General features: G+C 39.6%; 1 protein-coding gene and 1 long non-coding RNA gene across 2 annotated transcripts in view; one reads left to right on the forward strand and one right to left on the reverse strand.

Annotated features, from left to right (window-relative positions):
* ALG6 (ALG6 alpha-1,3-glucosyltransferase) overlaps positions 1-27,160 on the forward strand; it is a 34,813-nt gene extending 7,653 nt beyond the window's left edge. Inside the window, exons 4-16 of the mRNA XM_090048634.1 lie at positions 1,602-1,686; positions 7,840-7,929; positions 8,893-8,981; positions 14,532-14,614; positions 15,386-15,450; positions 17,004-17,189; positions 18,743-18,878; positions 20,682-20,767; positions 21,407-21,491; positions 22,695-22,765; positions 23,168-23,236; positions 23,395-23,593; positions 24,376-27,160. Coding sequence (XP_089904760.1) covers positions 1,602-1,686; positions 7,840-7,929; positions 8,893-8,981; positions 14,532-14,614; positions 15,386-15,450; positions 17,004-17,189; positions 18,743-18,878; positions 20,682-20,767; positions 21,407-21,491; positions 22,695-22,765; positions 23,168-23,236; positions 23,395-23,593; positions 24,376-24,573 — 1,442 coding nt within the window. The 3' untranslated portion in view covers positions 24,574-27,160. The remainder of the gene's footprint in view (positions 1-1,601; positions 1,687-7,839; positions 7,930-8,892; positions 8,982-14,531; positions 14,615-15,385; positions 15,451-17,003; positions 17,190-18,742; positions 18,879-20,681; positions 20,768-21,406; positions 21,492-22,694; positions 22,766-23,167; positions 23,237-23,394; positions 23,594-24,375) is intronic.
* On the reverse strand, positions 1,683-24,455 carry LOC149863537 (uncharacterized). Its single transcript, XR_016442536.1, has 3 exons — positions 24,323-24,455; positions 7,410-7,664; positions 1,683-6,757 (listed from the first exon to the last, which is right to left on the reverse strand). It is a non-coding gene; the product is annotated as an uncharacterized LOC149863537 (long non-coding RNA).
* Positions 27,161-27,294: the final 134 nt, after the last annotated feature.

Raw genomic sequence — 27,294 nt, forward strand, 5'->3', positions numbered from 1 at the left:
GCTCAAACACCCTTCATCAGGCTCTGGGAAAATTAAAGATGGTAAAAAGTCCCCATAGGTAGGAAATAAACTTTGTCTTTGCACAGAGGGAGCTGGAGATGGAACTCTGTCCCTCTGGGTCCAAGAGTGTGTTTTTGTGAGTTGTTCTGAGTTGTTCATCCCTGAAACTTAGAGGATGCTGGTATTTAGAAAAACTTGAGACCAATTCCACAGCTAATTAATGACTTCAGTTCATCAGCTACCTCAATATAGCAAATGGGTCAAACTATTGATTAGGAATTAGTTTGCCAGTTGTTAAGAAAAATAATTATCTTTTTTTCACCTCTTTTGGAAGGAAATTGTGAGAAAATCCATGTACATCTGCACAGCTCTGGAAATGTCAAAATCTGGACCTGACCATTCTTTATAGAAAACCTGTACTAATAGATTTCTCTCTCCTAGGGTGGGCATTGATGAGGGCGTGACTCCCAAATATCTGCACCTGTTAGGAACCTTCTGTCTGACTAGAGTAGAAATCTATTCTCTGTTCTGTCGAGAAACAAGTCACACATATCTGTATTTGTGTGTATCCCACAAACATAGATCATGTGAAAGAGGTATAGATGGCTTTCCTATATTTAAAAGAAACTCTTTAATCTCCATGAGGTTAGCATCAATATTTCAATAGAAGTAACTGTCTGCCTGGTTTCTGTTCTCAATAGGTAATCACAAGGTAAAGGAAATGAATTATCTGTGTACCATTACTGCTTAATGTGTTGCTCTTGCCACACTTAAAATTACACTGAGGAGCTTGTTTATGAACACAGCTATGAAGAGTTTATATTGACAAAGTTCTCCTCCTCTTCCCACTCCCCATAGCAAATAGGGATTAGCTTCCTCAGGGAGGTGTGTGTGTCATGCATGCCAAAAGTATCCTTTGGCATGGGTGGGAGAGAACTACTGTGTTACAATCACTCAGATGCAAGTTGTGGGGGGAAAAAAACAATTCTGGTAACCCAAAGTGGTTACTTTGCGTTTAAATAGCTTTATAGCTCATACAAAACTGAATTCTTTCTGTAAGCCTGCTCCAGCTATGGGTCTACCTATTTAAATAGAAAGAGACTACTTTGTATATTACAAATAAGAAAACTGCTTCTAAGGGTACCTTTCTATTAAAATGTAGGGGAAAACAAGTCATGACTGTTTTATATCAGCAAATGCAGTGATGCATATTTACACAAAACGAGTATAGGAATGCAGTTATCTACATGGTCTTATTTTTGAAAAAATGCAACATTTTTTATGCTACATTGATAACATTACCAGTGATTTTTAGGGAATGATCAGGCTACTGTATCGATTTCAGGAAAATTGAATGCATTGATACGTACTTATCACAGACACATTTCAGACCACTAAAATAATACTTGTTCTATATTACGTATGTATTTTTTATAGAAAAAGATTTGCTATGCATTCTAGCCCAGTGTCAAGTAACGATAATAGTCAGACACAGAACAAGGAAGATATATTAATTTCCAGTTACATTTACGGAGAAAAAGCAGTGTGAGAGAAACAACAATAAATTCATTAGCACTTTTTACCATGTGTTACTTTCTTAGGTGCAGGAAAACCACCTATGTATGGAGACTATGAAGCTCAGAGACACTGGCAAGAAGTTACTTACAATATACCGATCAAGCAGTGGTATGTATGGCTATTAAATTTTTGGTTACAAATGTGTAAGAAAAAATGTGATTTTAATGTATGTAAAAGTAAGAATGAAAATCTCTGTCAAACCTCTTTTACCATCCTTTGAATTATGCTAAGTGCACTTTTTCAGTAACGTGACCTCTCCCTCTTCCTAGACTCAAGTGTCATTGTCTTTATTTAATAAATGCATTGCTGCTTAATTTGTCCTATGACCCCAGCTGACTTCCTGCCCTTTGGGCAGGGGGCTGGACTCGATGATCTCCCGAGGTCCCTTCCAGCCCTAATGTCTATGAAATCTTAAATGATACTTCATGCAACAAAATAGTCCAAGTAATCAGTACTTTAAATATACTGCGCCTGCTTTGTCTTGGAAGAGCTTGGAAAGAATCAGGAAACAATTATTACAAACTTCCTTGTTAGGGATCATGTATAGTCTTGTTTTCCTGTCATTATCAAAATTGCTCAGTCTCTTACTTTTATATTTTAACAATGTTTCTTACATGTTGGACATTTCTATTATAATTAACTATTGCATGTATCCAATGAAATGATAATCTCCTGAACTCACAAAACTGAATGCATGTAAAACATCTTTCTTTTGCCATACACTCCAGCAACATTCTGTTTTGTGTAATACTAATAATTCTTAAGGAGAATTATTCTGAAACGTATCACCACATGTGGTAATAAGCCAGATGCATACTCTTTCTGAAACTATCTGAAACTCAAAGTATATTTTATTTACACCATTAAAAAGGTGCTAAAAACTACACATTTATTCTTGAGGCACATACCAGAATCTTACAAAAAAACTTGGTCTTTTCTCAACATTTCCCTTGAATGCTCTGGAGATTAGCATTTCATCGGATTCATAGATTGTAAGGCTGGAAGGGACCTCAGAAGATCATTGGGTCCAGCCCCCTTCACCAGGCAGGAAAGACAGCTGGGGTCAGGTGACCCCAGCAAGGTGACCATCCAGTCTCCTTTTAAAGGTTTTCAGGGTAGGCGATGGCACCACCTCTGGAGGGAGCTTGTTCTACAGTCTGGATACTGTGAAGAAGTTTTTCCTAACGTTGAGCCTGAAATGGTCTTCCAGGAGTCTGTGGCCATTCCTCCTCGTTTTCCCCAAGGGTGCCCTGGTGAACAGTTGTTCACCAGGCCCTTGATGTACCCCCCGATGTAGCAGTAAGATGCTACCAAGTCCCCTCTCAGCCTTCTTTTTCAGGCTGAAGAGTCCCAGGTCCTTCAGAGACTTGCACACAAGCCATATGAGGAAAGGCTGATCATACCGGTGGCCCTCCTCTGGACTTTCTCAAGCTTTACCACGTCCTTGTTGAAGTACAGCGCCCAGAACTGGATGCAGTACTCCAGTTGGGGTCTCACCAATGCTGAGCAGAGCAGAAGAATCACTTCCTTGGTTTTGGTGGACATGCACCAATTGATACATCCAAGAGTATTATTTGCCCTGCTGGCAACAGCGTTGTACTGCCGGCTCATATTCATGCTATGGTCTGTTATTACCTCCAAATCCCTTTCTTTTATGGTGCTGGTCAGTTTGGCGCCACCATGCCTGTAGGTGTGTATGGGGTTGTTTGTCCCCAGGTGGAGCATTTTACGTTTCTCAGTGTTGAACTTCATTTGGTTCCAAATTGACCAATTTGCCAGCCTGTCTAGATCTGCCTGTATCTGTAGCCTATCTTCAAGCATGACCATGTTTCCCCATAACTTAGTGTCAGCCGCAAACTTGGCCAGTGAGCTCTTCACCCCCACACCCAAATCATTGATAAACATGTTGAAAAGCACTGGACCAAGCACCGACCCCTGTGGGACACTGCTGCCTGCTTTTCACCAGAACAACATAGATCTGTTCATTGGGATGCTCTGGGTCCTATCCTGCAGCCAGCTTCCTACCCGCCTAACTGTCTCACAGTTAAGCCCACAATCCTCCAATTTTCTCATGAGAACATCATGGGATGCCAGACCAAAGGACTTTTGGAAGTCAAGGTATACATCAGCTACTTCTCTCTCATCCAGGTGGTGAGTTACCTGATCATAAAAGGAGATGAGGTTGGTAAGATGAGACCTGCCTGCAACCAAGTACTGCTGGCTGTTGTTCAGAATCCTACCTTCTGCAAGCCTATCACAGATGGATAGGCTCCTTAATGAATTTTTCCAGGATTTTCCCTGGGATAGAAGGTAGGCTAATTGGCCTATAGTTACCTGGGTTCTGCCTCTTCTCCTTCTTGAAGATGAGCACAACATTGGCCCTCTTCAGTCCTCAGGGACCACTCTGAGCGCCATGAGTTTTGGAAGAGTTTTGCCAGGGGCTCCATGATGACTTTGACCAGGTCCTTCAGCACTCTCAGATGGAGTTCATCCAGTCTTGCTGAATTATACTTTCTTTAACTGATTGTACAACAGTTCTATGGCAGTAGTAGGGAGGCAGTCATTTCTGCCCTTCTCATTCTGTACTCTATCTGCCATGATTTTCCCCTTGACCCAGTGAAATACTGAAGCAAAGTAGTCATTCAGGAGTTCAGTTTTCTCTTGAGTGCCGGTAACTTGAGTTGTTGAGCAGTGGCCCCACACTCCCATTTGTTTTTCTCCTACATACCTAAAGAAGGACCTACCTAAAGTTGTCCTTGATTCCCATTGCTAATCTAAGTTCAGTCGCCACTTTAGCCTTTCTAATTTGTTCCCTGCAAGTATGGGCCGTTGTATAGTCCTCCTTGGGGCAATGCATGCAATAGTTAATTATGGCCGTGGTCATAGGCAGTGGGAGGCCAGGACTAACAGGCCGTAGCAGCCTCCTGCCTTCCTCCCCTCACCCTGCCCGACTAATTTTGTGGTGGCTGGCAACAGCAGCAGCACCGTGGTACCACCACCATGCCCTGCCACTGCACTGCTGTACCCAGTGCCCCCACCTTGTGCTCCACTGCTGCTGCATACAACACTGGAGTGTGCCAACCCCCCAACAGCCCTGTAGGAGGGAAGGACGGGGGTCAGCTCCCCCAAATAATATTTTCTCCCGCCTATAGTTATGGTAGAAATGTCCAGCATATAAGAAACATTGTTAAAATACAAAAGTAAGAGACTGAGCAATATCAGTAACACATAATAAAGCTTGTTCTTTATAAGAGTTGTTTGTGGAGCAGCAAATGAAATATTATGTAGGTGTAATTAGCTATTTACAGAGACATTCTCTAAAACTTTGAGTACTCCTAAAATATCTCTTAGTCTTTTATACCCTGAATGCTAATTGAATATTAGGCAGGTATATACTTTTGCTGTATGTTCCATGTTTGTTCCTTTTGATCAGAAGCAAAGTATATTAAAAAAATTGCTGCCGTAAACTCCAATATGATTTGTACTTAGTTACCTTGCATGAGGTTTCTCTGAGCCAGAGGCTAGAATTTAAATCTGTCTCTCTTTCCTGTCCTTTTCTAGATCCCATGCATATTTATCAAAAGCCACCTTAATAGCATCCTTTCTTCTTATACTGCTAATTACAGATTGACAGCTTTTTTGCTAAGTATCAGCAGATATATGCACTGTTTTTCCTTTGAAACTGCAAGTTTAGGGAAGGATAAGAATAAAATACATTAAGTAACTGGGAAGCTTACTAAGAAATTGCAGAATATTAAAATCCATATGAAGGAGCTGAACTGCCTTGGCATGAGCAATCTTGAGTGGTAGGATAAGAAGCAGAGATGCAGCTTAAAGAAATATGATTTATCATCAATTGTTCATAAGATACTTCAGGCAGCTCATAAGGAATTCAAGAAATATCATTTACTGTAATAAATGTCAAAAATTGGCTGCATTTGAGTGGATAGACTGGAAAAGCCAAGAACTTGCCCCTTGGCAATTATAAAAGACTAGTCAATCTGTTTCACTGTGAGATTTAAAGGGTCTGATGTCTTATTTTTGTAACTTTTATTTTCCTTGAATAAAACCTTCTTCCTTTCATTTGGAATGTATGGCTAAACTCTAACTGCTGCCAGCCCTCCACAGAAATATAGACACAGCAGAATTATAGGCAGGAAAATCCTTTCCCTTTGTACTCTTTCTTGCACATTGTCCTCCAGAGGTTACTTTCTTAGGTAGAGCTCGGTGAAGTGGTATTGCTGACATATCTGATCCAGGCTCATGACCTCATGTCAGCTATTTAGGAGTACTTTGACAACTCAGTTATATCTGTTGTTTAGGTGCCCTTAAGTTCCTTGCTTTGTCTGCATACTGGTAGAATTACCCAGTTGTGCTTAGGGTAGAGTAGCTGTTCGGGGTTTTTTTTGTTTTTTTTTCTGAGCAGCTTTCCTCTCCTAGTAGTTTTCAAACTTCCTAAAGTCACAAGGAACCCTTTCATATCACTTCTGCCACAGAGCCTCTGGCCTTGGTTCTGTGGGCCATGTGAGCTGTGGCCCTCCCAGCCTGCTCCACCATTATCTCGTTTCCTTGAGGAACCCCGATGACCTGCTGCAGGGTTTTGTGAGACCACAGTTTGAAAAAACACTGCAACATGTAATATTCTGGCGTGTCTGTATATGGATGTGCCTGTGTTTCTACCTGCTACCCTCTTGGTGGATTGTTTCCCAGTGGCATAGCTTCCCCATGTGGCCCCTTCCAAACTTTGACTCTCTGGAATAGGGACAGCATGTCAACCCTTTGATAATGGTACATGGTATAGCCTAAATTATCAGGAGCAAGGTTCAGATTTCAAACCTTGGTACATTTTACCTTTTTGGTATATTTTACCAAAACGAATTTGCTGTTCCTGTCCCTGGTGATGAAAGAATGTGTTTACTCTTGGACTTAACCAGCAGCTTCATGACTCAATCATTCCTGTCCATTTTTACGTGACAACTTCTGCTTTTTTCTGTTGAGGTCCTGTTCTTAGTGCATCAATAATTGTACCCTGTATCCAGCTTAAGCATCTGAGAGGAGAATTCTTCACTGGGATGGTTGTGTGTAAACAAAAGCCTGTTCCCTTCGTTCTTGTTTCACCGCCCAAGGTTGGAGGAATTACGTTTTTCTTCCACAATAGCACTGTGATGACAAACTGACACTGCAAAATAAAGGTAGCAGGAGAATTAGGCTGGGCTGTGAACAGGTGAATTTCTCTTACCTAGCTCACGTGCACCTGATTATTTTTCTGAGGTTTAAGTAATATGAATTAGTAGAGATGTATCTCTGAAAAGAGATTTAGTTGAAGAAACTACATACAGCATTATGCATTTATAGCTTCTGTTTAATACTTGAATTAGCTCTATGGCTACCCATCTGCAGACATTTTGCTCGTCTTCACTCTGCAAGTGTTGAGCTTCTTAAAGGTATTTGTAAGTCATGACAGAAAAAAGTAAACTTGACCAATGTGTAGTAAGTGACCTCAGGAGGTTCACAAAGCACATGCAAGGAGTCTTTAGCTATCTTCATGCAGTAGGTGGGTTAGTATGGCTTCCAACAGGAATTCGACAGGGTAGCTGAAGAGCCATGTAAAAGCTGCAATTGGACTACCTAAATCTGAAGAAGGGAGGTGGGGGAACATAATGTAAAAGAAGTGTTCCTATAGATGAAGTCAAATCAACATGTTGTAAAAACTGCTTTTATAGCCATGCTAAGTTCATGTTCCCTTTTTAACATTAGGCAGAATTACTGTTTGGAATAATTCCCAGATCTGAAAAATCTAGTGCACAACTGCAAGGGTGAAATGAGCCTACCAAATCAAGATCTGTGGGCTGTGACATGCGTTGGGGAGCCAATTTTGCATGTCTTCTCTGTCCCAGTGGCTTTTGGATCACTCAAACTTGGTTCAACATACAGGCATTTTATTCAGATAAATAATCTAAGTTGGGTGTCATGGAATTTTGCTTGAGCAGCATCTCCAGCAGCTGTGCCTTGTCTTCCCTGCTGCAGATGCCAGCCAGTGTCTGCAGACTCGTTTGATGGCTCTGTTTTAGTGTTTGCAGTTATATCTATAAAATACAAAACAATTCCAGTGAACAATACTTGGTTCCTTTTAATAGCTGAGTTTGTTGATAGACTTGTTAGATTTAATGTGCAAACTTTCCTTCCAGCTGAAAAGAAGGTACAATGTCTATATAAATGCCATTATCAGATCTATTATCAGCTTTCCTTTTCTTCCCCCAGGTACTTCAATACCAGTGACAATAATCTACAGTACTGGGGCCTTGATTATCCACCTCTTACTGCTTATCACAGTCTCTTGTGTGCTTATGTGTAAGTTAATTTTTCTAAAAATAATTCTAAAACAAAATAATAAAACAAATATTTTATTTAAAACATTGAAATATTTGCTATTGTACAAGAAACCAAATCGATTCTTTACTCCCAAGAGGAAAGGAACAAATGGTTGAGACTTAATTGTTTGGGATATATCACAGATTGTAAAACAATAAAACCATTATAATTTCATCTTCCTCACTCCGAGCCTGATCCTGCTTTGTTTTCTACTTTGACATTTTTGGGAAGTTTTCTTTCTAAGGGATACTCCCATATTCTAGTTCCTTCAGTTTTAGCTTAAGCTGTGGATCATAGTTATTGATTCTTAATTAAGTCATATTGGATCAGTGATATTTAGAAAAAAGTATGCCAGGCATGTTTATAACAAATGGAAAATTAATCTTATACTGAGAGTCCAAGGGGGATTCTAGCAGACCCTCTGTATATGTATAATGTGGAATGCTTTTTCTGGTTGGGTCTTAACCAGTATTGAAACAGTTTTCATAAACATGAAGACAGACTTCTGGAATAAGAAGGGTGCAAGCTAAGGTACATCGGCACAGCCTTGGAGGGACACTTGTCTGCATAGTGCCCAACTTCTGTTTGACTCATAGAAATGAAAACTACCTTGTGATTATTTTCATTTCTTTTTTTTACAGTGCCACTGGTACTAGTTTGAAGCAACAGTGTAAGAACAGAATCAATTTTTATCAGCTTTTTTTATCAGTCTATGAGAATTATTTTCAATTTTCTTTATTTCTGACTAGCAGCTAAATTCTGTAGAATAAGTCAGTCTAGTGGCAAGGAGAACCTTTCACTGGTCACTATTGCTTCTTGAAAAATTTTGCCTCATTCATCTTAATTCTTTGAATATACCTCTGTGCATGTCTATTGCTGAACAGAATGAAAAGGGAAACTCGAACTGTCTACATTTTGATGTGTCTATGCTTTGTTTTGCAGTGCAAATTTAATAAATCCTGATTGGATTGCTCTCCACACATCCCGTGGGTATGAGAGTCAGCCACATAAGTTATTTATGCGTGCAACAGGTATAAGATCATTTTAAGAAATATGTTTTTTCTAAATTTGTCTGGCTTACTAATTTAATACATTTAATTTAATATAGCCTCTCTCTTTTTTTTTTTTTTTTTTTGGTACCAATTTGTGCTCCAGAATTGACTAATTGTAGTGGTATTGCAGGTCTGTGATAGTGTTAATCAGACCTCCCTGTGTCATCTTCTTTCTACCTTCAGTTGTGGAAGTAGCAGTTAACATTACATCGAAGGTAGCATTTTTCAAATTGTATTAGTTTGGAGACGGTTTTAAACTGATGCTTTTTTGGTAGTTTGGGGCCAAAACCTAGGTTTTAAAGGTTACCTGGAATGGATTTTTATAATGGCCTAATGACGTGTCTGCATTTTTCTGATAAGTAAAGATGCCTGAAGTTTGAGGGGGAGGGTGTGTTTCAGTTTCACTGTTTTTGTCTTGGAAATATTGAGTCTGTAGAGACTTTATTGTAGGTATCTTGGGGACATCTGTTTGTGAATTTTTGTACCTTATTTGAAGAGTTGATGCAGCTGGTATTTTTAAGAAATGTCCTTTCTTCAGAATATTCACAAGTCTTTGAAATTCAAAAAGCATGTAAAAACTAGATGTTGTAACAGTCTCATTAAAATATAATTTTCATAAGTCACTTCTGTGATCATATCAGAGCTTTGAACTGCCCCTATAATGAAAAGGTCGAATGAGTATGGGGAAATAATTGTAAATACTTTTAATTTCTTCTCATTGATGTATCACAACAGCTGATGATGTGGCTAGTGACTTCTAACCAGTGGCCATACTGTGAGCAGTAGTGTGTGAGCAGCCACAAGGCACCTAAATAATCTCAGTATTAGGACTGTCAATTAATCGCAGTTAACTTACGCCAGCAGTTTCCAATCTGTGGTATGCCTACTGTCAGTGGTACGCGGACAACCTGTCAGTGGTACGCGTTAACAGATTTATTAAAATTACATGACAAAAATGTATTATATTATATGGCAGAAATTTGCTGCTGGTGCTTAAGGTTGAGCCAAAACATTTGCTTGTGGTACTTAAGGTTGTATCATTTTAAATTGGTGGGGTGCAGTCTGTCAAAGTTTGGGAACTGGTGACTTGTGTGATTAATACAAAAGCAAATTAAAGCATTAATCACCAACCTCATTTTGACCCGTGGAGTGGGCAGCTCTGGACCAGCCAGAACCCGTGCACACAGCCCCAACCCCAGCCCACCCCACGCCTGCTCCAGATGCATCTGCCCGTGCTGGGCAGTGGCAGCAGTGGCCAGGCAGAAGCTGGTACTTGGCATGGAGGAAAAGCAGCCCCTCCCCCTCGCTGCTGCTGGGGCCTTCTTGCTGCAGCCACCCAGTGCCTGCATCCGGGCTGCCCTGCGGCTCCCCTCTGCTGTCATCGCTGCCACTTTCGGGCTGCCCAGTGGGGCAGCAGGGGCAGTGCAGAGGAGCTGTAGGGTAGCCCGGGCACAGGCTCTGGGAAGCTGCAGGAAGGGCCTGCCACGGTGAGGGGGAGGAGCTACTTTTCCTTCATGCTGAGCAGCAGCTCATGCCTGCCCACGGACACCGCTCAGCATGGGCAGGTGAGTCTGGAGCAGGTGTGGGCCCCGTCTGCTTCGACCAGAGCGAGTCTGCGGCGGCTGGGGTCAGGGCTGGGGCTGTTGGTGGTGGTGAGGAGGAAGCTGGTGGTGGTGGTGGTGGGGAGGAGGTGTAGGGTGCATGGGTTCCAGGCTGTTGGGTGGGGGGTTACTGACTATTGTTTAATTGTGCGCTTAAAATTGCAATTCATTGTGACTACTTTTTTAATCTCACAATTAATTGTGATCACATTTTTTAACCGTTTGTCAGCCCTACTCAATACTATTATTATTTTTTATTTATTTATTTTTTTAACTATGGGCTTGTTTTTTTCCTTTATGTTAAGCAGAGAGTCTTGTGAGATGTCTTGTGCATAGTGAGTTTCCTTATTATGCTGATTATACCGGCAGAATGAGATACTCATCGATAATACCTCTTGTGTTGCCCGCAAACCTTTCAATCTGGTCTCAAGAAATTGATTGGATTTTTAACAAAATCACTAGGACTAAATTACCCTTGAAATGGTCTTTATTAATGTTCAAATCAACACGCTTGACAAAACATTGATGTACAAACTAAGAAAGCTGATAAACATTCTCTTAACAATAGCTATTAAACTAATGCATCAGGATTACAAAATTCAATACAATTGAATGTTGACTGTTGGTATTTATACTTTTATGTTAAATTTTTGAGCATATACTTTTAAAAAAATTGCCTGTTAAGGAACAAAAAATTGTAACCCCTGGGGCTCTATCAGAAGCTGAGCATGAAGGGGCACATTGGCAGGTGCCAAGGGACACTCCAGAGATCTGTTTGGTAGCCGTGTTGGCCTGAGACAGAGAAATACAAAACTCTAAAACTCTTAGTTCACAGATGATACCTTTTATTAGACCAACTAACAAATAGCAAAAAATATTTTTCTTTCTTTGCAAGCTTTCAGGTGCACACACCCTTCTTTAGGCTGAGGAGAAATCAAAGATTGCAAAAGTCCTCTTAGGTAGAATCACAGAGTCAATGAATTGGGAGGGACCTAGACAGATCATTGAGTCTGACCTCCCTGCCATGGGCAGGAAGGAGCACTGGGGGTGGCAGGGGTCATAAGACCCCAGCCAGGTCCCTATCCAGTCTCCTCTTGAAGATCTCCAGGGAAGGTGAGAGCACCACTTCTCTAGGAAGTCTATTCCAGGCTCTGGCCACCCTTACTGTGAAGGAGCTCTTCCTAATATCCAACCTAAACCTCTCCTCCCTCAGCTTGTGGCCGTTGTTCCTGGTGACCCAGACTTTCAAGGGGGGCCCTGGTGACCGGACTTTCCCTGAGTCCCTGCTGCTGGCCCCTGATAAGGTTGTAGGCAGCCACAAAATAAACTTTATTTTGCACAGGGGAAACTGAGGCTGGAAGGATACTCCAAGCATGTGAATAGTCCCATTTTGTTCATCAGACTATTTACATGGTTCTAGACTGAAAAGTATTGTAGTTCCCAAGTATGGGTTCAGAGAGGACCAGTTCATTTGGAATGTTTCAGTTTCTTTTTCAGTACCAAGTTTAGACAACTTAAAGGGTCAGATCTGAGGTGAGCACGCTAAATATTAAGCCCATTCAAGTTGTCTCATTTTGGTCACCCTGAAGTACTAGTGACGTTTTACTTTTAGACTACAGAGTTTGGAATTTCAAGTGCTGGAAATGTATAGTAATCACTTAAATGACATGAGTTGTTGTGGTTTTGTCTGGAGTGTGTGTGTGTGTGTGTGTGTGTGTGTGTGTGTGTGTGTGTGTGTGTGTGTGTGTGTGTGTGTGTGTTTGCTTACTTATACTTTCTTTCATTTGAAGACCTTGCCTTGTACTACTTTCTCTCCTTGGAAAGGTAGACACTCGCACAAGATATTGGAGCACTTTTCAATTTCTTATTTCAAGATAAGGAAAGGTTAGATAATTGAACCACTTCTGAAATATTTCCAACCTTAGGCAGGGCTGCAGGTTAGCAAAACAAAAATATTTAAGGGGTGAATGCGATTAAGGATAAGGGTATGCAAGGTGTGCTAATGTATGAACATGGCATGGGCCAGCTACCCCATGGTAACTGCCATTTTATACTATCTTACCCCACGGTAAATGTGGTTACATAAGTAAGTGCAGAGCAGCCTTCTCAGTAAATTCACACCTTGGTTTGCCCAGATTACAGGAGAAAAACTGAGGCTTAGTTTTTCCTAAGCATGTTAATGGCATATTGGTAGAGTACTGTTATGGCTGTAATATCACTGTCGTAGTAATACAGTAATATTTCCTTAGTGTTTCTTCCAAAAATAGTTCTCCTTCCCACTTTTGTGTGCACGAATAAATGGATAGGTGGTACCACCAATACATGCAAGATAGTACTTCAAAACGGATTAAATTAAGAGGAGTGTTTTAATGCTTGTTGCTGTTTCTCATGGGCTAATTATGCAATAGAACAAGGCAAAGTTCTCCTTTTTACTTTGGAAGAATTACATGTTTTAGAAAACAAGCTTGGCACCTTTAGTTTAGTTCAGTGACTTGCAGCCAGGGTGCCATGGTGCCCTGGAGTGCTGTGACATCCTTGTCAGAGTGATGTGCAGTATTAGCACTCCTAGGCATGCAAACACCTACATGATTCACAAGATCAATCTAGAGATTTCAAATAGGAATCCATAAAGTCAAACACATTATGACCTATTTTGGTCTTTCTGACTTTTTTGCAACAGAAGAATTGCTCTTTTCCTCCAGTCACAAAACAAGTGAAAGCCAAGAGCTGGCATTTTCCAAGGGGTATCTCTAGGCTAAAAATGTTGAGAAGTACTGGCCTGGTTGTAAGTAGGCAACCACACAAGAGCATGACAGAAGAATTTCTTCAGTAGCTTAAGCACAAGCAGGTTTTATCCAACATCAGGCAGGCAGATTTTGTCTCTCCGTCTTATTGTCTCCTCTTAAAGTTATTTACTGTGGGCAGAGCAGAGGAAATCTTGCTGTTCTTTTAGTCTCTCAGTTCTTCTTCTATGAATTAATAATGCCATGGTGAAGCATAGGCTTATGTTACAAATCCTGACCTGCTTCACTCTCCTTTTATCTGCCTTCAAAATCCCAGGGCCTTTAGAGCAACTTGACAGGGTTTAGTTGTAGTTGACTTCCTTTGAGAACTGAGAATGCCTTTTCTCATCTCGGCATGTGAGGAACTAGAGCATGCTCCTTTATTGATTGAGGCTGTGCCAGGAGCCTAAACAGCTGAACACGTGGAAGCAGCAGCTTTTGGGCATCAGAAATGGTAGCCTGAGAAACTTGAACTAGATCAAATTCTGTAGACCCAGTTTTCATGCCCCGTAAAGTGGAACTAACTTGTTCATGTACACTACCCGTAGTGAAGAGATTTTTGGATCATGTCAGATCTTATGTTTATGTATTTCTTTTCTTCTCCAAACACTTCACCAATGAGAGATGCACAATGTGATTCCTAAGACAGTCTTCTTTAAAACAGAATACTTGCACACACCACCACTATGTAACAGTTTAAGACAGCGAAGAATAGTGTGTCTAGTGGAAACTGCCTGGAAATTTCAGAAGACATGTAACTCTTCCAGTTGACTTTGAGTCAGCTAAAGTTTACACCCTAAGAAATATGTATAAAACCGACAGGTTAAACTTTGTGGGCAGATGAGCCCACTCGCTGTTGCGTGTGGTTACATAGTTTGTGTTTTTTATCTGGGCTGAACAACAGGCAGGTCTTGTACGCTAGCAGCTGACAGGTGCATTTAAGATTTAATCATGTTGCCTTAAAGGGTTGCACAGGGCACCAGATGTAAGCAATCAGGGCTGGATCCAAATGGGGGAAAGGGAGCAAAGTCGCATCCTGGCAACATAGAGGCAGTGTACAAAAGGCAATGGGCAGTATAAGTGGATGGTGATGTGCTACACTTGTCTGGGAAGATTCTTATCTATAGTAACTTTCTGTTTTTCAGTTTTTATTGCTGACTTGCTGGTTTACATACCTGCTGTTATCATGTACTGTTGTTATTTAAAAGAAACATCAACTAAAAAAAAGGCAAGTATAAACCTCTGGTATTTCTAGGTATGAATAAAATATTTTGTTGTTTAATCAGAATAGAAAGTTAAAAGACTAAAAATAAATATAATTAATGCTACAGAGCAACTTTAACACTGTAGCATTCTGTACTGTTGAAGATGATCAATATATCTTGTACTGAAGACTACAGTTAGAAAATACTAACTTATTTTACAGCAGTTATTTTAATGACCCTCAATAATAACCATGTTAGTTAGTAGCCATGAAGTGCTAACATAATGCTTCTTGTCAGAGGTATTATGTAGGGAGTAAAAAAAATATTTGTGCTCTGACATAAGGGAATCTGGGGACTGCTCTGGGTCCTGTATACTCTGTTACATGGCAGAACTGAAATATGCCACAAAATTGATGTTGGCATCAGTTCTTTATGTTCACGGTCCTCAGGTATCGCTAGTCTGCCTATCTATAGAGAAATGTTCAGGACTGAGATGAGCACAGTCGTTTCTGTGAACTGGATGGGTTTCTACTTAATTCTTTATTTATTGGAGGTCACTTTGCCCCTTCCTGCTCACCAAGATATTGGTGGGAAGGTGGGATTAAGTGCAAAAAAACCAGTGTTCACTAGATGTAGGACTCTGCGGGTGCTTGCCCAGGCCAGGCATTGTAAAAAAGAGATCAAGAGTATTCTTAACTCTGGAGCAGGGTGAACTGGTAGAAAGCATACCGTCTCATTCATGTGCATTTTAAAGACTCTTATTCTCCCTCTTCCTCCCTTTTTCTTCTTTCTAGGTCTCCACTGCTCTTTGTGTATTGCTTTATCCAGGTCTTATTCTTATTGACCACGGACATTTTCAGTATCCTTGCATTTGTATCGAAATGGAAAAAAATCAGTTTACAAAACATCTCTCCCTAATATACAGCCTTTGTACTGGGACTAAGGAAGCTTTGTGGTTGTTTGATGAAAACAGAGGAATCCTTTCAGCACAACATAAGTGTTGAAAGGAAATAGGAGCCCTTTAATGGACTGGAGGCCAATGACAGATATTGGTGGAAATTCAGCCCACATAGAATATCCTTTTTGTACCCCAAATCTACCTTGGTGCCAGTCTGTCTTACCTTAGAAAATGTTGAGGCTGTTTGGCTATGAAAAGAGGGGTTGAACTGTGCACCTGTGAGTGGCAGAAAGCAGAATAGGGTGGCACTTTATAGACTAATGGCCTTAGATCTAACTGGGGAAGTGGAGAAGAATTTCAAACGAGGTTGTAAAATGTGACATTCTCTCCAGCTTTAGCTGTCACTAGTTGACTATCAATAATGGGAAGTGATTGTTTAGCATGTACTGTCTAAGGAGATGGTTTTGCACAATTTTCTAGCAGTCACATACTTCCCAGTGAGATATCTATACACAACTCCGTATACAAAATTACTAAGTCAGAGCACTCTGCCACTATTGTCCTTTAATAGCCTCCAATCTGCTAATTTACAATAATTGGTACCTTTGAATTGGTACTTTTGAAACAAAAGGTGAATTTAAGTTATAGATGAAATCTTGGGTTCTGTTTGTGTACAGTTTCAATTTTCTCCATCTTCAAATATCCATACCCACAAAACTCATTTGTATAATGTAGGGCCCAATGAGTGATTATGTTAATTTTTCCACAGATATTTGTTCTTGATTTTAAATAAATTTGCTTTGTTATAATTTCTTTTTTTATGTGTTTTCCTGTGACTATTTGTGAGATTGAGTTTGGGTATGAATATCTGCAGGAGAAATTTGAAACTGTACACACAAACAGAACCCAAGATTTCACCTATAACTTAAATTCACCATTTGTTTCAAAAAGTACCAATTAGTGTAAATTGTATGCACCTTTGTCACTGGCCTTCTGACCCAAGTCTTGTTCATGTATGTGCACTTTTTTGGTTGCAGGCTTTTTGGTGGTCTAAGGACATAGACTGGCCAAGTTCTTTGGGTAGATGTGTGATACCTTTTGGTTGCAGCTTGTATTGGAAAGTAAGTTACTATGGATATCAGTAAGCAAGTACAGGAATGGACTACTCCAGGGTGTGGTAACGGGTATCCTAGAACAGGGAACATGACAAATTCCTGGAACCAAGATAAACGTGGAAACTTTATTACCCTGATACTCTAAAACTAGGCACATTAGAAAACAGATTTTGAAAATATACCACTAAGGATTGCACTCGTCATTGCTAATATGACTAATTGTGTTGTTCCTTCATTGGCATCAGGTGATTATTAAAAGGACAGGGCAATACAGAAGCTAAAACTCCAGTTTCCTTTTTATTCTGCCTCTTCAGTCATGTTGCATCAGTTCAGTGTCACCTTGTGATGGTATTCAGTATATTCTCTCCCTCGCATATCTTTTCCTTAACTTAAAAACATATATAACTCTGTGAGCCTTGGCTTTGCTCTTTGGGGTGTACTTTTCCTGTCTAATAATTGGGACCTTTTAGGGTCAGTGGCATTTTGTTTGGCCATAAATTATAAACAAATGGAGCTCTACCATTCCTTGCCTTTCTTTTGCTACCTACTTGGAAAATGCTTCAAGAGAGGCCTAACAGGAAAGGGGTGAGTATTGTTAAAGCTCAGTGTCTAGAAACCGGCTGAGGAATGCATACAGGCAGCCTCGCCTTGGGAATTTGATTCGTCTTATTTGCATGTCAGTCATTCTCTGCTAATCTCTGGTGGAAGGTACATGTATCAGTATGAGCGTTATGCTTCTTGTAGAACATTTTTTTTTTTTTTTTTAGTGATTAAGTGATACCCTAACTAGAGTTCTAAAAGCATGCAGTTTCTAGCAAAATGCACTAAATTCTTTTTACCCCCTCATCAGTATGAAGTATGGGCTAAAATTGGACCCATAGATACTACAGTTATTCAAATCTAAGTTGACCCTGAGTTTAAGATGATGCCCCTGTAATTAGATTCTATATCTGGAAAATGTGTAATTTTGATATAATTTTCCAGATATACCATCTAATTGTTGGAGATTTGCCTTGAATTTGTCCCCCTCTCACTGGTGCAGCAGGGAAAATAGTGGCTGCAGGGAAGGTTTGGTGGAGCATCTCATGGGAGCATGGGGGACCCCCGCTTTCCCTCAGCTTGGTGACTGGTGCCTGGGGGCACCCAGGGTCCCCGCCATGGCTGGTTACTGAACTGGGGAGGGCACGGGGGGTGTGGGGGGGAATTCCCCCACTGACCGGAAGTACTTCCGGGTCCGCTGCTGAGTGCTCAGGGGACACCCCCTTCCCACCTGCCCCCCCACCCCCTGTGGGATGCTCCATCTGCCCCAGCATCCCGGCATTCACAAGCTGCGCCTGGCACCTCGAGGCACGTAGAAAAAACATAAAGCTGTGTCTATGGCTGAATTGCTGATTCTCCGAATATGAACTGACTCTTCAGATTTGGCCAAATCAAATTGGGACAGTGATCCGAATCAGTGAATCAAATCACTGCCCCTCAACTTGGGCCAAATCTGAATCGAATACTGCCCACTTCTCACACCCCTAGTGTTTGGAGTGATTGAGTTCTGCCTGCTCGATCAATACGGTTTTTGGAACGATTGAGTTCTGCTCAGTTGATCTGTTTTGGAACTGATTGGGCTGATTTGACTTGGAACACAAAATATATTAATAAAAAAAACAATGTTTGCCCAGTATGGGCCGTACGATCTACAGGCAGGCTCTGTGTGGGCTATGTTCAGTCAGTTTCATAGTTGGTTTCCATGACTGAGTACGTGGTGCTTTGGGCAGCTGTTTAATGATAGACACTGGATTTGAGGTTTTTCTGTATGCGAGTATAAGACGAGGGGCTTTTTCCCATGCTGACTGAAAAGAAAAAACCTCATTGTATATTTCAGTAAATATGGTAAATGAATGCCTGCAGATGTACTCTATTCCTAATGGATTTCTTATCACTTACCTTAAGATGCCAGCATGCTTTTTCGGTGGTATTGGTAGCAATTTCTACTCAAGTTTGTCACTGTTGGTAACTTCATGTACATTCAGTTGTATATTATAATATCTGCTTTAAGCTTTAAACTCTAAGAACGTGATTTTTTTCATAGTATCAGCTGTATTTTTGTTACCTTACATTTTTAATTTAAACTATTTTTATTACAGATTAGTGCTGTTAATTAAAATAGCAGTTACAGTGGTTGCTGCTTTTGCTATGTGCTGGCTCCCATTCTGCACAGAAGCGGAACAAATCCTGCAAGTACTCCGAAGACTCTTTCCCATTGACCGAGGCTTGTTTGAGGCATGCATGCATTTTATTTTTCTTTGTAAATGTTCTGTATTCTTGGATCCCTTGAGAAACCTTCATCATGACCTTTGGGGATTTCACGTGGAAGACACACCACAGACATAGTAATCTGAGCTGGCTTCTTTGGCAGTGATTTCTTGCCAGTTATTTAATCCAACATTTAACCCCTTGCTCAGCTGGCATCTTCCAGGATATTATATGAGTAGGCAACACTTATCCCATCATCAAATCCATACTCAAGTCATGCATTTTTCCATTGAAATAGATTCCACAGTAATTGGCAGCATCAGAATATGCAACCTTTAACTTAACACCTTTGGTGTCTTCCTTTTAGTTAACATAATACTCAGCTCTAGTAAAAGGAATTTTAATTTACAGACAGTGTTTTGGATACAGTCAAAGACTGGCTTTATCTAACAGTAACTGCTTTCTGCATAATTTTTTCCCCCAAAAAATCCACCTTGCAGCTTTAACCTTTAGAGTAGATTCAGAACCCAGCTTTCCCCGAAGTAGGAACAAAACCCCAGTTCACTAATGCATGCCTTTCCTGGGACTTCGAAAGTATACAACCTGGGTTTCAGTGACTGTCATTAGTATAAATGGTTTGTTTTACAAAGGTAGTTTCGGCTAACAGTTCTTCACTAGATGCAAATGACGGCATAACTTGCGGTATGTTTGTTCTGGAAAAAAGTAATTGAGGCATTTCGTTTAGGTGCAGCCACTGGATTATTTTCAGTTCTTCTATGCTAGCAGCTTGTTAAAAAGTAACTCAAGCATGGGAAACATGGGAGATACAGAAACGTACAAACCAAAATGCCTTTGGTCACTGTGCACTTTTTACCCAGTGCTGTGTTTAAAAATAAAATCTGTAAATGTCAACAAACAATGCATCTGAAAGAGTCCAAGGATTTTGGTCTAATATTAGCCCAACTATTTTCTGAGCTGAGTAGGGGAGTGACTGACTTGGATACTAATCTAGATAAAATGAGAAATTGTCCACGTAAGCAATGCACAGTAAGTTTATACTGAGGGGCGTGTAACAGGTTCTTTGAATTGGTTCCCATTTACAGAAGCAGTAACAAATGCTGATGGTTGTAAAATCTTATTGACTATTAAGTAGGCGTCTTATGTGTTTGCTGGTGCTGCCAAACCCTCTGTTCACTTGTAATCCTCAGCAAATTTGAAGAGCATATTCTGTATTGCTAGTAAGCATCCAAGGAAGATGGCTCAGTTGTTGGTGCTAGTAGCTTTCTTGCCGTTATGTCTACACAGCTGTGATTGAAGCAGCTGTTTAGGGATGAGTTTCATGAGCATGATAGCTGTGGTTACAAATTTAATTTTGAAATTGATCCTAGCACAACTGCTAATGTCTTTAGACTTCTTGATTTATTAGTAGTTAACTCTGTCATTGCTAGCAACCAGTAAGCAGAGCTAAATACACTCAGGTATGTAATAAAATGTGACAGGATATAGATTGTCTTCACATTTGGAAAAAGTTTCACGTGCTTATCGTTTAATCTAAAAATTTCCCAAAGCAGATGTTTTCAGAGCTTTATTTTCATAAAGTGCATAGCATTATGAGCTAAGACTTAAGACCTCTTGTGTTTTAAGAAAATATTTCTCAGTTATTTTAATACACGTTTTAATCCAGTCTCTTTCAGCCAAGATTAGACTGATCCAAATTTTTCTTTCAGCATATGACGCGTGCCTATGAATTTTTGGTAAAGTAATAAAAAAATCCTCTTATTGTTTGAACCTCAAATGAAAATGGATGCAACTCACTAATTAACTTTTCAGGATAAAGTAGCCAACGTTTGGTGCAGTCTAAGTGTCCTTATAAAGATAAAGAACATTCTTTCACCTCAGACTCAGCTTAAACTCAGGTAAGAATGAGCTGAATGGCTCGATTTAATAAGATTGTGGGGGATTTTCAGGATTTTAAGAGCACGGGGCCCAGTGGCTTTCACTGGGACCCAGTGGGACTTATACTTTTAAACTGGCGAGGTGCTTGTGGAAATCTCACCCACAAGCTCTTTAGAAGAATTATGAGTGATTATCATGTTCACATTGGTTTTCAAAATATTATATGTTCCTAGTGGGTATTTTATTCCCAGGTAATGCAAAAAGGATTAAAGACTTTTCCCATGTTTGAGCTTATAATATTTAACATTAATGTTAATGATTTTTTAATGATTTGAAGAAATGAATTAGTTAAACTGGAGACATTAGCCTTGTGCATTTTTTTTCCTCATTTCTTCAAATGTTTGAGCTTTTGGCAGCATTGGTTTCAAATAGGCAAACAGTTCAAGACCAGCTTTGTACTTTTTTGAAAGTGCTTATGTTGGTGAGGTCCAGAAATTGTTCTAGTTTTCAGTGGTACTTGGCAATTTAATACACATTGAAAATGGGACTTGGGTTTCTTAATCACTTTGTTGCTTTTGAAAATTTTATCTGAAATCCCAAAAGAGAAATTTTTATATTAAAGGATGGGCCTTTTATTTTTTTTTCTTGAATCCTTTTAGCTTCGCTTTCACATTCCTGAGCCTACTTCCTGCTTGTATAAAACTAACTCTTCAGCCCTCTCTCAGAGGATTTAAATTTGCTCTGGTAAGTGTATATTTTTAATTGTTTCTTATTTTAACTCTGCAATAGTGTTGGAGCATGACCAACAGATCTACTTGAAATTGCCACAGTGCACAGAGTAGAGGAATTGTGCGTGCTGTGAAATGTCACTTTGTATCCGCTGAAGAGACTGCTTAGAAAGCGTATGGCTAGCAGAGTTAAATATCAGAGTCCTCTAAGAGGACCTGACTAGTGCTCTTTAAATCTCAGGTCCTTTCCCTTAGCTTCAGTTTTCCTTATTTAATGCTGTATTTTGTTATTTTCCTCTGAAGAGTCTTTGGAAGATTTTGTGCACAATAAGCTCTGTATAGATTTGAGACTTGACTTCTTTTTTTGTTTTGTTTCCAAAATGATATTTTTTTCTTAATACACTGGCTGCCAAATTCAATAAAAATTCCCACAATACTCATTGTAGTCTCATCAGTAGCTTGAAAAGGGAATGATACTCTTTTTTTTTTTTTTTTTTAATGTTTGCTTATTTTACTCTGCAATCTAATATCATTGGACATAAATTGGGTGTGTTACCATGATAGGAATGCAAAATGTTTTCTCTGAAACCCAAATCATCATACTTAGATATTGCTAACCTTGTAAGCAGCGGATTGATTTTGTTTAAAATAGTGATTATTTAGATAAGTACTGCTTATGAATTCATCATCCTGGGGGGCAGGAGGGGTAGCATTGAGTCTTCCCAAGAATTGTCTTCTAATTTAATTCTTATTCAGTATTTTTTTCTCAGTAACAAGAATGTTGCTATTTAGTTACTACTTAGGTACACACAGTTAATGCAGCATAATACAACTAATCTTCAATTGCATGGTTACAACCTAGTACAGCCCATGTTGCAAATATTTCTGTTGGGATTATTTGTAAGAATAAAATTAAGCACGTGCAAAAGTTTGCAAGGTTCAGGCTTAATGATATAAAACATGTTCTAAATACTGTGGGCCAGACTCTCCAGTTAGTTATGGGTGCATATTTATATACTTGTGGCTCCACCTGTACTGAAACATGTAAGCTGTACTGTAGTTGAACATGTTTAATACAAATTGGGTACATCTTTAATGACATCAAATTTCTCATGCTGCTATCAGCCTTTACATACATTTGACCAATGGAAAAATTAAAACCCTGTGCTTTGCATTTGAGTTCCATGTATTTATACCTGGTCTACTTTACTCTTTTAAGGTTAGTTGTGCATTGTCATTTTTCCTATTCTCCTTCCAAGTACACGAAAAATCTGTTCTTCTAGTATCATTGTAAGTAAATCATTTTTATAAGAAATACTGTGTCTCACCTCCCTTTCCCCCCATTTGTGTGAAATTGCATGCTTTTCCTTGATTTAAAAAGTTTTGGGAGGGGAGCCAGTTATGTTAACTTTAGGTCTTTGGGCCAGGCTGCCACTATTAGTCCTCCATGGATTCTGCTGTCTGTGGACAGTAGGCAGAGTGGCATTCTGCCCTGCCCCGTGCTGAGGGGGAGGGTGGTAGCACGTGCAAAAGTCAGAGCTAGCACAGTGCTAGTGGGGAGTTCTCCTATGCAAAGAATATTTCTCCTGGTCAGTCTGGTTTAAAGCAAGTAAAATTCTGAAACGTGTTTGAAATAGCTAGCAGAAGTGTTGCCATCGCAGGGTTTGCCAACCCTGTCTCTCTCGATTTCAGACCAGTCTGCTTAATCATAAATGAAATCCCATTCATGGCTACATGGTTTTTACTTGTATCAACTTTCAGGTAAGTCATGCATCATCGACTCTTACTCTAGTATTGTTCTTGCCTTGATCAAAGTAAGTCCTAAATGTATCCCCTTTTACCTTTTTAAGGTTACCCAAAATGCAGTCTTATTGGCTTATAGGCCTAACTTACTTCTGGGTGTACTTCTTTTTTAACAGCATGTTGCCACTTCTGTTGAAAGATGGCCTCTTATTGGCCTACACTGGGACAACATTAGCCTTTCTTACAGTTTGCACAGCTTCTTTTTCAATATTTGAAAAGACTTCAGCAGAAGACCTGCAGCTGAAATCATTTTCCCTTTCCATTTGGGGATACATTCCTTGGTTAAAGCCATTCCCAAAGTTTGTTAAGAGTCTGGTAAGTAAGTGTTCTTACTGTATTTTTGGAGTTGTTATAATTCAGTTTTATGCTTGAAATCATTCACATTAGTCTGGCCTTATCATATGTATGCTATGGACTAGATTCTTCTTTGCACACATTTACTTAATGGGAGTTCCATGAGAACCCTCTCTCATTTCATCTGCCCTGTTAAGCTAGTAATAGCCTCTGAACTCCTGTATGTGAGGCTCCCCCAACTTCAAATGTAAATCTTGCCTACAGGCTCATAAAAGAGCAAGTTTAGGAAGAGGAAAATAGAAGGAAGAAAATCCCATCTCTCCTAGATTCTTTCCATTTTCTCCCAGTAAGTACGGTTGGACCTCTTAGACTGGTGAGGTTTTTTGGCACGGGGACTTTCTTCATAATTCTCTTTTCTAACTAGTACAAACCATGTCTTTGTATTGGATTTGTGCTGTGCCTACCATAGTTGTGTCCTGGGCCATGGTTACAGCATCCCAGCATGTAGTAAAGCAGCTATTTAACAGTGAAAGACCCTGTTCCAAAATATTCCTGTATTAAATAGAAATGAAAAAAGACAGTCTCCTATGATGCTTTATTTGGAAGTACTTGGCTTGACTGTCTTTGTATCAGCCTAGAAAATGGCGCACAGGATGCCAGTACAGATGCACATGATATTTTCTGAGACGTCAGCCATATATAGAAGATGAAGAATACAAAGCACCTTAAGTAGTGAGAATAATCACTTACTCGTTTGGTAATGTAAATCAGTGTTAACTAGTATATCATTCTTTATCTTCCAGTTTCTCATCTCAATAACTCTGATGGGTGTCCTCAGTTTAATGAGTGCTATGCTGAATCCTCCACAGAGGCTACCGGATTTATTCCCAATATCTGTGTCTGTTGTTTCCTGCTTACACTTCTTATTTTTCTTGATGTATTTTAATATTGTTGTACTGTGGGACTCAAGAAATAGTAGAAACCAGAAGAAAACCAATTAGTTAAATCCAAACCTGTAAAAATCCAGCACTAAATTGCAAAGGAACTGACTATTTTCATTGAATTATGTCATGCAACTAAACCACTGTGTGTTTTAGTGCACTTCCCAGGATCTGATGTAAAGCAGGAAAGAAAGTGTTTTATACTGAAACACAGATAAGTTGATCATAACTCTTATTTTAAGGAATAAGAATTGCTATTTCCAAAGAATGTCTGAAATTTAACTTGGCCTGTTATAGTCTTCAAAAATGTAATACTTCTGATGTTGCTTGTAAACTGAAAATACATAATTAAAAGAGCAAAATCTTGAACCTGAGCTAGCTGTGCCAGTTTATTTTAGCAAAGCCCCAAAATTAATTTGCTAGTGTCAGTTTCACACATTTCCTAGCATGAAATGCGTAAGTGATTCAGAGTAATATAGGTTAAACAATAACTCTTGGCTATTACTTCCAAGTGGTCTCTTGCTGGCCTGGTTTGATTACATAAATTAAACTTCCTTACACACTATTTCACTGTCCTCCATCATTGTTTCATATGATATGCTTAAAATCATCAAGGCCACTGCACTAATAGCCATGGCTCAGTATCATAGTTCATGCTAACGTGACCATCTTATTCTGACATTAACCTCTACACCAGCTGAGGTCCATTTTTACTTCAGCAAGAGTTACTGGGTGCTCGGGTTGTCATTACTGTTTTCCCTCCATATCCTCTTTCATAAGGACAACGTAATTTCCTAACTGTACATCGACATAGATAATTCCCATCAATTTTATGACCCAAATGGAATGGTTGGTCTCTTAAAATTTGATAAAACTCCATCTTCTCTTCTAAGATATTTAATTTTAAAATATATGTATTGTTGGGTAGAGTCCTGTATCATTAACCACAAGCTGGACTCCAATTTTGCAGCACTTAGGTGACAGGCTAAGTTCCATGGAACCTTCATTTAAGCGACAAAGTTTTGCTGAAGGCAATACAAAAATGATTAATCAATCAGCATAGTGTGCTGTATATGACTTCCCTGTCCCAACATTTTCAATACATCACACACAAATATGTGCTCGTTACTGAAATGCAAAGCTGTTAGTGGGGGGGACAAGGTGCCTCCAGACAACTTGAGGCTTTCTGCCCAGAATGGGAGAGCATCTCTTTCTCCTGTCTTCATCCCCTGGAGTATATTCATCATCTTGTTCCTAATGCTGACAGTGTCCAACAATACTCAGTAGATTTATAAAAATCATTACCAGATCCTGTCTTGATTTGGTTCCTGTCTTACTACCCAACTGAGATCAACTGAGTTAGTAGTTGCTGCAGGCTGTCAACACATTCCTGCAGACATCACTGCTTCCGTTTATGCTGCTCACCTTTAGCTGAGGTCCCACAGAAACAGATTTTACAGTATTCTTTGTACTGGGGCATCTAGAACCCTGAATAGCTATCTAAATGGTATGTAAATTTAGGAAAATAAATTAGTCAGGCTAATAGAAAGCTGAGATGTCAGATCAAATATCTGAAGGATTAACTAGATTTTTCAAAAAAAACCCCTCCCTTTCATTTGGAATCACTTCCAGGCTGAGTGACACTTACCTGAACGACACTCGGCATACCGCCTTGGTACACTAGTAGTTTAAAGGACACAAATTAACACATTAAATAATCATGCAGATATTGCATGTACTGGAAGAAAGCAGAAGCCATGAAACTTTGCATGGTAAGTATAAGTATAGCCCACAGGAGAACAAGGATCAGGGCAGAATTAGGGAGAAGTTACAGTCTAGATGCTCTCATTTGTAATCATCCTAAGGAGTTGACCATCCCTGTTTAAAGATCACTCAGCAAAATACCAAACCGTTGTTGACATTAACACATTCTACGAGTGCCCTGCTGCATAGCACAACGCCACGAGGGTGTGCACCAGCTGTTCTAGGAACTTACTTCCAAATATGTGAATTATGAGTTCACTTAAATGAAGTGTCTATCAGATAAGTTTACATTTCTTAATTGAAAAGGACAGTTTAAGACAAATTGTCTCTCAAAAAAACCCCCCTCTTTTCAACAAGTAATTACCAATGCTTCTAGAAGCCAGTTCTATTTTTGTACAGGGGCCTAAGCCATTGCTAATTTGTAATTACATATGTAGAGAGAGAGTGAACTTTACCTACAGTACAGTTTAATTCAAAGCTGTAACTAATCTTTGCAGAAGCCTTTAACATTTTTCTGAGGGAGTTGTAATGATAATTATCCATGATTAAGGCATGCAAGCTTTCCATCCACAATAAAGTCTTTTATCTTTTTTAAAAAAGCATGGGTGGAGTGGGCATTTATGTGTATTAAGCCACATAAATAGGAATCATTGTCTATAGTAGCTCTGCAAAATAACACATGCAGCATTCTGTCCAAACAGAACTTGGTGAAACCTTGCCAAAAATGAAGGTAGTGCAAGGGACCTCTACTCTTGCTAAAAGAATCTGTAAAACAGCCAACTAAGATGGAAGAGAGTAGAATGGTTTCACATTTCAGTTAGTCTCTTTGCTCTTGTGCTCATCACAAGATCAGGGCCAAGTGCTTCCCACCATACAAAAACATTAGTTTTGAGTGTATCTCTTTTCTTTGTCCTTCAGATGGCCTCCAAGGGTGATAAAGTGAGAGTCATATGATCTACCTTGTGTAGAACTGGGAAATGGTTCTTAACAGACCCAGCTGTTTCTGAAAGGCAAAAG

Source organism: Crocodylus siamensis, chromosome 5 (genome assembly GCF_052110815.1).
Source record: "Crocodylus siamensis isolate JL-2025a chromosome 5, ASM5211081v1, whole genome shotgun sequence".
Classification (NCBI taxonomy): domain Eukaryota; kingdom Metazoa; phylum Chordata; order Crocodylia; family Crocodylidae; genus Crocodylus; species Crocodylus siamensis.